The 13,013-nt window shown below is 48.6% G+C and overlaps 2 protein-coding genes across 2 annotated transcripts; one reads left to right on the top strand and one right to left on the bottom strand.

Moving 5' to 3' along the window:
- Nucleotides 1–373: 373 nt before the first annotated feature.
- On the bottom strand, nucleotides 374–1,357 carry LOC104335357 (olfactory receptor 2AP1). Its single transcript, XM_009941089.2, has one exon. It carries the CDS (start codon nucleotides 1,355–1,357, stop codon nucleotides 374–376), a length of 984 nt encoding a protein of 327 aa, XP_009939391.2.
- Nucleotides 1,358–10,269: 8,912 nt separating this feature from the next.
- On the top strand, nucleotides 10,270–11,238 carry LOC104335367 (olfactory receptor 14A16). The gene has a single exon (XM_009941099.2). The coding sequence runs from the start codon at nucleotides 10,270–10,272 to the stop codon at nucleotides 11,236–11,238; it is 969 nt and encodes a 322-aa protein (XP_009939401.2).
- The last annotated feature ends 1,775 nt before the right edge of the window (nucleotides 11,239–13,013 follow it).

The following is a 13,013-nucleotide window of genomic DNA, read 5'->3' as shown; positions in this document are numbered from 1 at the left end:
GCCCTCCCAGGGCAGCCCTGGAAGGAGCTGAGACAAGATGTTCTTTTCTCAGGAGCCCGTAGTTTGGATTCAGACCTGCCACTGTCTCTGTGCTCTTCTGGGTTTGTGGAGATGGGCTGTTGATGAGCTGGTGCCTCTCCTGTGGTGGGTCTGGGAGCAGCTGGGGCAGGGTATTAATTGAGTTACTCCTCCTGCCATTGTTAGTGCCTTCTTTGTGTGCGCAGATGAGCTCATTAACACTTCAGCAAACACAGTCTAACAAGAACATAAACCTCCTGAGGCATCTGTATTTGGAGGTTGCATCCATATGCGTTGGTATTATTTAACATATGTGAGCAGATCATTGGAATTACTGTCCAGAAATGCCTCATGCTTAGGGGAAAATCTGTACTGCTGCACGGGCAATGGCTTTGTGCAGGGCCAGTATCACAGTCTTGTTTCTAAGACTGTAGATAAAGGGATTTAAGAGTGGGTACAGGACAGTGTTCAGCAAACCTACGATTCTGTTAGTCTCCAAGGAAACCTCTTCTGAAGGACACACATAGAGAGCAATGCAGCTCCCATACGCAATGGCCAAGGTGGTGAGATGGGAAGAACATGTAGTAAAAGCTCTTTTCCTCCCAGTGGCTGCTGGAAGGCGTAGAATACAGAAAAAGATGCCCATGTAAAATGCCAGAGTTAAACATAAGGAACCCAGTATGACAAATGATAATAAAACAGAGTCTATTTTCCAAAGCAAGCTGGTGCCTGAGCAGGACAGTTTGAATAAGGGGGAGCTGTCACAAAAAAAGTGGTGGATCTTGTTTGAGCCACAGAAATTCAGCTTGAAGAGGAGGACCAGATGGTAACTCAAGAGTGTGATGCCTATGACCCAAGCAGCAACAATCATGTGGATGCAGAGCTGAGGCTTCATGATGGCAACATAACGCAAAGGCTGGCAGATGGCAACATAGCGGTCAAAGGACATGACAACAAGTAGAACAAACTCTGTACAGCCCAGGGCAAAATAGAAATAGGACTGGGCAAAACAGCTGCTTAGTGAGATTGTTCTCCTACCAGAACCCAGCATCACAAACAATTTGGTGCTTGTACAGGATGTAAACCAGATTTCCAGGAAGGATAGATTGCTGATGAAAAAGTACATGGGGGTTTGCAGGTGCTGATTCACACACACAAGAAAAATGATGGTTGCATTCCCCATCACTGTGGTCAGGTATATGAGAAAAAGGACCAGAGAGAGAAATAGTTGTAGTCTTTGATCAAGCCCTGAGAAACCCTCTAGGATGAACTCAGTAACCGCAGTTTCATTTTCTGGTCCCATGCTGGATTTCAGTACCTCCTGGCGAGACAGGAACATGTCCAAATACTCAAAGGTAACACTTTTACAATCTGGATGAAAAGTTCTAAGCTTCCTTTTCTGCTTCTTTCCTTTCTTGCAGTCTTCCTATGTAACACAGACAGAGACAGTCCATCAAACATTTCTCACACCCTGATTTTTATGTTTCACATTTCAGTTAGAGTCCTCAGAGATTTTGTTGTCTTGTTTCTATCTTTTTCAAACACACACAAAGCTTTCTTTCTAGAAAACAGAAGATTTTAAAGAGGCTGTTAGCTATTTCACCTCTTTCCTGGGAAACTGCAAATTCACTCAGACCTATGGCAAACATCTGTCACCTCTATGTGCCAAATGCCTCTCTTCTATTGTACAAATGCTAAAATTAAAAATCAAATCAAATCACATCAAACCAAGTCATATCTGTATGTTGAAAGATACTGTTTCTACTTTTTCATACTTGCCTTTTTAGACTAGGAATCCCTGAAAATCTGCTGATTTCCAAAGAAGAAATACCAACTATCTCTTCTGTAATGCCCTGCTTTCTTCCACAACTTCTTGCTCCCTGTTCAGGAAATGCAGTTGTTTCCAAACTGTTGCTCATTGCTATTACTATCAAATGTCCTGACCTAAACACAGAGCAAGAGAAGAGTATCTGGCAGAGATTTGTAGACTTTCTGTTGCATGCCAGTGAGAAGTTGGGAGGACACAGCCTCTAGCATTTTCTCTTGTCTCCGTTGACTACAGAGGGAGCCTTGGGAAAATAAGTTCTCACAGGTACCTGCAGCGAAGTAGATGAAACTCACTATCAAGTCTCAAGTCACTGATTTATTAAGGGATTATTTGTTTAAAGCAAAATACACATCTATCAGAAGGAAGCACAAGAAAAGCAAATGAAGTAAAGACTGGAGCCTTTCCCTTCACCTTTACATTTATTTTTAGACATAGAAAGGAGCAGAGCAGATGCCTCCAAAAATAGGATGATTCAAAATGCAAAGGGGAGGAGATGGAGAGGAGGAGATGATGAGTTTGAAGCAGTGCAACAAAACTTCTCGAAAGTTTGTGTTGTCCCCTCAGGCTCTGTCCCAGGGCAGAATGGGTAGCACTTACACAACCAGCAAAATGGGAAGTTCAGTAGAGGGCAGTGCTCCATGTTGGCTTTGATATTTTAGCTTGGGGCTCAGGTTACTATTAGATCCCAAATACCTGGCTTGTTCTTTGTGAATAGTCTGGCATAGGGGAATCTCTGCATTGAGTTAATCTGGAAGAATTACAGAGATTAATGCACTGTCTTGCATTTTGAGAAAAAGCCCAAGCTCGGTCACCTACAGCAGCCTGAGTGTAGTGAGTCAGTGAATCAGAGGGGACAGTCCCAGTTGTCGTTTTCTGAGTCAGTTCAAAAGCTCAAATGCTTCTTAATCTGCTGGTGACACCTAAACTATCTAAATTTGTTCTTCTCCCTAATGCACTTTCTTAAGGTAATCTGATAGTGTCCAGACAGTTTCTAACAAAGCACCTTCTCTTCAGGCCCTGCATTATCAAACATGCAGCTGGTGTATGCGACAGCTAGTAAAGAAATATAGGATATGCAAGTGAAGGATATCCATGTGAAGAAGGCCTTACTGTGGCTTTGCACAGAGGTTATCCTCAGGATGGTTCATATAATACAGGCATAAACCACAGCAGTCAGCAACACAACGGAGGAGAGAGCAACACTCATGTTTCACAGTAGCTGGTGCCCATGGAGGATGCTCTCATCAAAGGGAAGGTGCTGCAAAAGAAGCAGCCTCTACACTGGGTAGAGAGAGGGTCTAATGACATATAAGATGGTGGGGCTGAGCATGGACAGAGATGCCATTCCCCAGGAGATAAAGATGAGCGTGGAGAACAACCAGGAGTTCATAAGGACAGAGTAGTGTGAGGGGTTACAAATGGCCCTACAGCAATCAAAACACATCACGACACATGGATTAAACTCATCTATGCCCGGGAAGACAGAGAAGAACATCTGGGAGTTATAAACACATTGTCCTGGGTTCTGCCAGGACAGGGTTAATTTTCACCGGAATCCAGGAAGAGGCACAGCCAGGTGGGCTGACCCAACCTGGCCAAACAGAGCAGGGTATTCCACACCATGTGCCATCATGCTGGGTTCCGGTGGGGGGGAGCTGGAGGGCGGGAACAAACTCGCGGCTCGGGAGCACGCAGCATCGGTCCGGGAGAGTGGCTCTCTGGGTTGTGTGGTTTGTGTTGTGTTTTCTCCTTATCTGTATCGTTGTTGTTACTGTTCCCTTTGGTCGCTGTTCTGTTAAACTGTCCTTATCCCAACCCACCAGTTTCTGCCTGTTTCTTTCCATTCTTCTCCGCACCCCAGCGTGGGGAGGGGAGGCCGCGTGGCGCTTTTGTAGCCGACCGCAGCCAAACAATAATATTAAATATGGCTCCCAAGCATGGGGTGGGGATAATGCAGGACTGAGCAGCATGTATTAAAACAGCTTTCTTAAATTTTCTTAAAATTTATCATACGCATTTACTGTGTTAGTTAAACGGTTGCCAGTAAAAATGTTTCTGACTTTGATCAAATGGCTCTGGTATTTAAATCCGTACATGCTTTATGTGTTTGTTGTCGTGTTTTTCATCATCGTGGGAAAAAGGATCAGGATTACGGTTTTACTTTACTGTATGATATCGACTTATGACATGATAACATCGTTGTGCATGAAATTAGTCTCGTATTTGCATGTGGCACTGCGGTCATTTCCATACCTTGGATCCTATGTCTTAGAATTTGTTAATAATCAAACCCAATCTGTGGGGAAAACTGGAGGGGATACCTTTCCCCACTCTTTCGCCTCTCCTCTCTCCTTGAGGCTAGTCCTAATGGCTTTTGAGAATTTCAGGTACCCGTGGGATGCTCAGGCCAGCACACTCTTATTGTTCTGCCTCCTCAATGAGTTGCAGGTTCTGTTTAGCGTTAAACAAGTAGTTAAGAACATTGTGCAGAGACGTGCCCTGGGACTGGATAGCTCTGAGTGGCTGGGTGTGTGGGACACCATGGGCAAGTACCCAGGGTAATGGACACCCCCGGTGTGTTTTAAACTCACCCCTGAACAAGTACAGAATCTGGAAAAAATAGTAAAATATCTGCAAAAAGTGTGCTGCTAGCCTGGGAACTCCAGAGAGACACAAATCACCACAATGTGCTGGGGTCTGGCCCACGCCTACCGAGCTGCCCTCTTCAACCTGATTCAGCTCCTTAAAGGCGAAAAGGGGGGAAACGTAGCGGCAGGCACTGTGGCTGGCACTGCCCCCCCAGCAGGCCCTGCAGCCCCTCCAGCCCAGCAGGCAGTCACAGCCCCCCCGACCGGCACCACCGCTGCCGCTGCCACAGCTGCAGGGGCTTCCGTGGTTTCCCCGGTGGGCACGGCAGCTGCTCCAGCTCCAGTTCTAGCAGCTGGCATCGCGACTGAGCCCAATGACCAACCTGTGCCGGTAGCAGTCGCCCCTGTAAAACTAAAGAAAGACGCAAAGAGAGCAGATAGCTCTGGGAGGGATGATGAGGGGGGCCCTACCACCACAGTCAAATACCTTGTTTCCATTCCTGCAATGGTGACTTTGATACGTGGCTTTCGAGTGCAGACTCTTTGCAGGGATGCTGACATTTATGGATTTACCTGCTTGACCTCAGAGCTGGCTCTCCTTGGAACTAATAGAACGAGAGATGTTCTGAGCACAAGACAATTCCAACCCCAGTTGTCCCATGAACCTCTGCTGTAGAGACCCTCACTTCCAGCTGAATCCCTTTTCCTGGAGCACATGGCACGGCACAGGCGCATGGAAGGCTTGTTGGGTAAGGGTCTTCTGGTGTCTCTGGTCCAGCCTCCCACCAAAAGGTGGGAAATCATGAACCTCAAAGTCTGGTCAGCTGTGACTGTGGAGCTGAAAACCAAAAACCTCCAATCATGGAGATCAAAGACCCTCTCTGAGGGTGCTTCTGCAGAGCAGCACCACCCTCCTTGTCTGTTTTTCCTAAGGCCCTGTGCAAAGCTACATGAAGGAAGTTTGTGGCTGTTGCCTGTGCCATAACATTTTTAACAGAAGAAAAGTTTGCCTTCACCTTCATGTCTGCAGGTAGATGCTGTCTGCTTTTAGACTGTCTTCTGCATCTCCCCTTCAGAAGACTGAAGAGTTCCCTCAGCCTCTCCACACAACTTGTGCTTCTGGCCCCTAACCCCGTCATGACAGACTTCACCTGGACGTTCTCCAGTTTCTCCATCCTCCTTTCAAACTGGGAGACTCACTGGCTCATATGGCATCCATCGTCACTCCCATGCCCTTCTCCCCAGAGCACTCTTCAGCCAGGCACATCACAGCCTTCCCAGTGCACCAGGTTTATTCTGCCCCCCGTGAGGACCTTGCCCCCTTTGCCTTTTAAAATTTCAGGATTCTTCAGTTCGCTAAGTCCCCATGTGTGTTAAGGTCTTTATGGACTGAAACTCCAACATGTCAGCATTTAAGGTTTGTTGGCCAGTGCCTCATACAAGATGAGCATATGGAGAATTGCAGGACACTACATGTAATGAAAGAGAATGATGTGCTTAATGGAGATGCTCTCCAAGGTTGAAAATTACCACAGCAACCATCTCAGAAACACCAAAAGAAGGAACAAACCAAGAAATTCACGATCAATGGGGAAAAGATTCAGAGGGCAGGCAGTTCTTTCTGAAGAATATTAGGATATAAAAGAGAAGAACTTGGGGCAAGGAGAGCATGTCATCAGGGTTGTCTGGGGGCACCTGTGGAGTAGCCCAGCACTTGATATGAATCACTTCAGTGTATCGGGGAGAATCTGAGAGCTTTCCTTAATTTGAAAACATGAAGGTGAAGGAGGGACAGCATCAATCAGGCTGGAAGGAACCTCAGGAGGCGTCTTGACCTACCTCCTGCTCAAAGCAGGGTTAGACCAGATTTCTCAGACCTTTATCTAAATAAGTCTTGATTACTTTCTGGGATAGAGCTAGTTCACACTCCCTGGCAAACAACTTCCAGCACTTGACTATCCTCATGTTGGAAAAATCTCTCCCTCTATCTGACCCTTTGTGGTTTCAACCCATTTCCTCTTGCCCTTTCGTCTTGTATCACAAACTTGAGCCTGAATTGGTCTTCCTGAACCTGAACAGTGCCATACTGCTCCTTGTTCCTGCAAGATCTTCCTTTCTCAAGCCTGAACAATCCCAAGATGTCAGCCTCTTCTCACAGCACTTGTGTTCCAGCCATGGCCCTCCACTGAACTGTCTCCAGTTTACCAGTCTGCCTTTTTAGGGGCAAAAAACTAGAGAATTATTCTGGATGTGGTTTAAAAAGTGCTGAACAGAGGGGGATTATCTCTTCCACTAGCTGTGTTTCAGCTCACACAGCCCAAGATGCAGTTGACCACCCTTGCTAATGGCCCATATTTGGCTTATTGAATCCCAAGGACCACCAGTGCCTTTCCCATGGAGCTGCTTCCCATGCAGGCAGTCCCTGGCCTCTATCATTGAAGAAGCTTAGTCCACCTCAAGAACAGGACTTTAGCTAATGTTCCTACTGGCCCAACCCACTGGTCTGTTGAAGGAAACTTTGGGATGGCAGCCCCGACTTCACTGTAGTGTCTGCTCTCCTCAATATGCTGTCATCTACAAAGGTATGAAAAAGCACTCTTTCACACCTCCAGGGCCTCTTAAACAGGACAGGCTACAGTATAGACCCCTGCAGGACACTACTAGCTAGAATCACAGAATCACAGAATCACAGAATGGTAGGGGTGGGAAGGGACCTCTGTGGGTCATCTACTCCAACACCCCTAAGAGTACCTCACATGGACCATGTCCCTCCAGGCCAAAAGTTCAGCTGTTTTTTTACAACCCTACTTATCTACCCCTGCAGACTATAATATCCTAATTTAGACACAAGACAGGGATGATGCTGAATGCCTTTCTGACTACCAGGTAAAAGATACCACTCTCTCCCTCTATCCGGCAATCCAGTCCTTCGATTACAAAAAGCAAGGAGGATAGCCAGGTGCAGCTTGCCCTGGGTAAATCCACCCACCTTTTCTTTTCACTCAGAAACAGGACCTGAGCGGACATGCCCTGGGGCACATCCTTTGCCTCTCCTGCTCATCCTTTGGGAATTTTTGAAAGTTTCATGAAACTTTTGGGTGCCGCCAGTTGTCAAAAAATTCTCTCAGTCTCCACGACCTTTCAAAGATAATGGAGAGTGGCCTCACTGTGACATCAGCTTGCCCTCTCAGCTCCCTCAGCTGCCACCCTTCCGGTCCCACTGGCTGGTAAGTATTCTATTTGCTCAAGGACCCCTGATTTGATCCTCATCCATTTCTTGTTTTTCCCTTTCTGCTTCATGCCTGAAGTCAGAGGGCTGGGAGAACTTGCTGGGGAAGACTGAGGCAAAGAGGACATGGAGTATCTCCCATCTAGCTACACCTGTTGCTACTAAACTAAGCAGAGGTCACACAGTATCTTTGATTCTCCTTTAACTGTTCCCAAAGTAGTAAACACTTGTTATGGTACCTTTGAATTTCCTTTTAAGTTTAGACTATGTTTTGCTCTGGATTGTTGCTGTGCTTGTAGAATGCTGTCCTTGAAGACCAGCTGCATTGAGCTGTGCCACCACGTCTTGGCAGTTTATTCCATCAGTGTCACAGCCCTGTCTCCAGCATTAACAGCTCCAGCTCATCCTGTCTGTTGCTCTGTCTGAAGGTATTGCTGCACGTTTGGGCTAAAGCACCTCAGCTGTGGCATCAGAGAAGACGTGACTTGCCATAAGGAATCCTGGTACCAAGTGTCCAAGACCCCATGTGTGCTATTGATGGCACAAGAAGAGGTGATTCTCACGACCAACGCTTTTTCTGATAGGAGAAATAATGCAGCTGCAAAGAAGTGCCCCTCCCCAGTTGAGACAGGGAACTTGAGGGATTCCTTCTGCCTGTTTCACAGCAGGTTCTCTTGGAGCTCTGGGGACACCTGGAGGAAGCCCAGAGGGGGCAGAGAAAGATATGCCTTGGGCTCACCCTCTGCTGCTGAGCTGAGCTGGGCTCCTGGGATGGAGTGAGCTCACGGTAAGCGGGCAGCACTGCAGAGAGACAGATCTGCCCATAAGCAGCAGCTCTGTAAAGCACCATGAAGCTGAGATCACTGCCTGCAGCAGGCACCGACGGGAAAGCTGAGTGTTCAACAGGGAAAGCATCTTCACAGCCCTTAACATGGTAAGTCTCTGGCCGCAGGGTAAAGCTGCAGTTCCCAGAAAGTTCTAAAGCTGGCTCGTTCCTTGGCTGGTGCAGAGGGGAAGGATGTGCTCCAGAGCAAGGCTTAATTATCGCACTATCAGAGGGACAGCTCATGACAGCTTCCTTCTCCTGGGGAAGTCTGTAGGATGTGAAGGCAGATGTGAAGCCAGTGGGGCCCAGGGCTGTCCTTCAGAGCAGGATCCCTGCCTGCCAGTGTACCGTATGCCGGGACAGGGACTCTGCTGCCTGCCAGGATCAGCACTCAGCCTGCCCGGGAATGTCCTCACAGAGCTGTGGGCAGAAGCTCTGGGTGGAAGCAGTGACCCCCAGTAAGCCAGGTTCATTCCGCGGTTGAGAGGGCACTATGTGGGTTAGGGCTGCTTACAGCTCCAGATCACCAACAGAACATTTTCAGAGGGTTCTTTTCAAGAAAGACCTCAAGGTACCATTCACCTTAAAGGGAAGGAATCTGTGCTTTGAGTTTTGTTCTCTTGGATTGCTGGGTGAGCAGTGGGAGGAATTTATTTCTGCTTTGTGGAGAAGGCATGGAGACCCCACTCCTTGTTACCATTTGTATGGGCTTCTCCCGAGCCCCTGCACACACAGAGATGTCCCTGGGCAGTCCTCAGCAGCAGGAGGTGTCTGCAGGGCAGGACGGAGCACACAGAGCAGGTGGGATGAGGTCTGTGAGCACTAACAGGGACAAGACCTGGGGACAGCAAAAGAGATCCCAACAGGGACAGTTCCAGACAGCAGAGGCATGGGCAGGTAAGGACAGGGAGCTGCTCCAGGTGCCCTGCGGTTCACTGCCTGTGAGCTGGAGAACACAGCTGGGTAAGGAGCAGGCTTCAGTGCATGCTGGAGTACCTCTCCTATGAGGACAGGCTAAGAGAGTTGGGAATGTTCAACTTGGAGAAGAGAAGGGTGTGGGGTGACCTTAGAGCAGCCTTCCAGTACCTGAAGGTGCCTACAGGAAGGATGGAAAGGGACTTTTCACAAGGGTGTATAGTGATAGGACAAGGGGGAATGGCTGTAAACTAAAAAAGGGTAGATTTAGATTAGATATTAGGAAGAAATTCTTCACCATGAGGGTGGTGAGGCACTGGCCCAGGTTGCCCAGAGAACCTGTGGCTGCCCCCTCCCTGGAAGTGTTCAAGGCCAGGTTAGATGGAGCTCTGAGCAACGTGGTCTAGTGGAAGATGTCCCTGCTCATGGCAGGGGGGTTGGAACCAGATGAACTTTAAGGTCCCTTCCAGCCCTTACCATTCTATGATACTACGATTCTTTGCCCATCTGCGACATTCTCCTTGTTTCATTTTTTGGGAGCATAGTCGTATTTCTCTTTTTCTCCCTACCTTTCTGTCATAGTCTTGATCTCTGGAGTTTGAGCCGGAGTGCAGGTCAGCTTCTATTCTGACTCTGACTCTGGTACTCCTGCCCCAGAGCTATCCTCATGGAAACTAAGTGTCTAAAATGTGTTATAAATGGTCACTCAGCTGGTGGTGTTGGGGAATGAGCTGGCTCGTTCCTCATTCAGCTCAGGGAGGGGAATTCCTATGAGAAATGGCACAGTAGTTTCCTCAGAGAAGTGTCTCCCAATGTGTCACTATCCTTTCCTCCTTAGATAGATCACCAGGCCCAGAAAAGGAGAATGACCAACCGCAGCTCCATCACCCACTTCCTCCTCCTGGAGTCTGCAGACACGAGGGAGCTGCAGCTCTTGCACTTCTGGCTCTTCCTGGGCATCTACCTGGCTGCCCTCCTCAGCAACGGCCTCATCATCACTGCCATAACCTGTGACTACCGTCTCCACACCCCCATGTACTTCTTCCTCCTCAACCTCTCCCTCGTCGACCTGTGCTCCATCTCCACCACTCTTCCCAAAGCCTTGGCCAATTCCCTGTTGGACACCAGGGCCATTTCCTATGCAGGATGTGCTGCACAGGTCTTTCTGTTTCTCTTTCTCACTTCAGTGGAGTTTTGTCTTCTCACTGTTATGGCCTATGACCGCTATGTTGCCATCTGCAAACCCCTGCACTACAGGACCCTCCTGGGCAGCAAAGCTTGTGCCAAAATGGCAGCAGCTGCCTGGGGCTGTGTTTTTCCCTATGCTGTGGTGCACACTGTCAATACATTTTCACTAACTCTCTGCCAAGGCAATGCTGTGGACCAGTTCTTCTGTGAAATCCCTCACATCCTCAAGCTCTCCTGCTCAGATGTCTACCTCAGGGAGGCTGGGATTCTTGTGGTTAATGTCTGTTTTGCATTTGTTTGTTTTATTTTCATTGTGTTGTCCTATGTGCAGATCTTCAGGGCCGTGCTGAGGATCCCTTCTGAGCAGGGACGGCACAAAGCCTTTTCCATGTCTCTCCCTCATCTGGCCGTGGTCTCCCTGTATGTCAGCACTGGCACGTTTGCCTACCTGAAGCCTCCCTCCCTCGCCTCCCCTTCACTTAACCTGGTGATGTCTTTTCTCTACGCGGTGCTGCCTCCAGCAGTGAACCCACTTATCTACAGCTTGAGGAACAAGGAGCTCAAGGATGCCCTATGGAAACTGATGACAGGTTGCTTTTCAGAAGAATCAATGAACTGCCAATCTTCTTCTGCATATCACTCATAATGTAACTCACTACAGCCTTTCTTTGGTAGAGTGTTGGGTTTGGTTTCTTTGATTTTTAGCTTTTCGTGGTTGTATTAATGATGCAAAGTCATTCTTCATCCTCCTTCTGCCTGTCTTGTGTGACCCAGAGTCTTTGTTTAAAGAAGCAGCTTTTCCCACTGTGCGTTTAAATAAAATACATGACCTTGCACCAGCTTGTATTTCTGAGATTCTCTCTCCAAGGTCTTCTCTGGAGCTGCAGGGACAGCATCTGTGTACTGAGGTGGAGAGGCCATTAGCCATTCTGAGCTGGGTTTGCCTCCCAGCCTGACCAGCATGGCCCTGGGCAGCCCAGCCCACTTGCTCTGCTAAGCAGCCCCACCAGCTGAGGTGCTTTGGGGTACCTGGTCAGGGGGTGCAGGAAAGGTGAGCCAGCCAAGCACAGATGAGCTTTCCAGGGAAAGGGCTATGGAGCAGGAGATGGGATGTCCCAGACAAGAACAGGGTATTCTGTGTGTGTGCAGAGGAGACATGGAAAGAGAAAGCCTTTGCTTTGCGTGACAGCTCGGGACAGGCTGTCCTGTCTGTGGGGCAAAAGGACCTTCCTGAGTATCCCGTGGGCAAGTTGTCTCATGTGGTCATGGAGAGCATGTTTGACAGCTGGGGCTGCAGGCTGCCTTGGGTTGAGATCTCCTCAGCATGCCGGCTGAATGAACATTCTCACTGGCCTCCATTTCCTGCTGTGGGACCAGTCCCAATAGGGCTTCTGTGCTGGCCTCGGCTGGGTAGAGGGCAGGGAGGTGGTAAGATTCACGGAGGGGCTGAGATGGCTGGGCTGGTAAATGTTCTGGAGAGGAAATCACCAGGGAACAGCTAAAACAAGTGAGTGCAGTGTTGGGGTAAGCTGCAGCGTCCTTGCATAGCCAGGCTCATGCGAGAGGTGTGAAGGACCAGCAGAGCAGGGTCTGGTCAGTGCCTGTGTTCACTGGACACCACAGGGAAGCTGCCCCAGGGCAATCATCACAGAGCAGCCAATAACAACCATCATTTCCAGCACTGGCCTCTTACCCCAGCTCAAAGCGGTTATTTGTCCCTGCCTGGAGGGAGACCAAAGGACTAGGTCAGAAGTCCATGTCTGTGTTGTACAGATGAGCATGCACATCATGTGAGTGTGAGGGAGATGAACCCGAGTGAGGACAAATGCCATCAGCTGTTCCTGGGGGTTCCATGAAGGGACAGAAAGTCTCTCGAGGTCACTTTATCTTGAAAGCAGCATCCCCATGGAAAATAACTGAATGCAGCACTGGGATGAATGATGACGTTCCCTGAGCTGCACTACCAGTAAGTCTCTGGGTGCAGTGCAGTGCAGCTGCATTTTGTGGAAGGATGTCCTAAAGCTGGCTAATCCCATAGCCTACGGGATCTTTCAGGAGGACTCTTGCACTCTTTCTAGTGTAGAGGAGAAGGATGTGCTCAAGAGTAGGGATTCCCCACTGCATTGTCAGAGGGACAGGGTGTGACGGCTGCAATGGGATATGCTTCCTTGAACTGAGGTCCCTGCATCAAATCCGTGGAGCATCTCAGACAAGTGCAGAGCAGGGTGATATATTGCAGAGTTGAGGTAATGATAGTAATAGTCATAATAATGAGGTTGCAAGATAAACTATATACAATACAATTTTCTCACCACTGTATGACTGCTTTGCAGTGAGACCCTGAGCAGCAATCACAGAACCTGTGACAAGGGCTGTGAAGATTTCTCCAGCAGCGAGCTCTCAGCATCCTCCCACTCCCAA

The sequence above is a fragment of the Opisthocomus hoazin genome, chromosome 38 (genome assembly GCF_030867145.1).
Source record: "Opisthocomus hoazin isolate bOpiHoa1 chromosome 38, bOpiHoa1.hap1, whole genome shotgun sequence".
Taxonomy (NCBI): domain Eukaryota; kingdom Metazoa; phylum Chordata; class Aves; order Opisthocomiformes; family Opisthocomidae; genus Opisthocomus; species Opisthocomus hoazin.
This window is presented reverse-complemented; position numbering and strand designations above follow the sequence as displayed.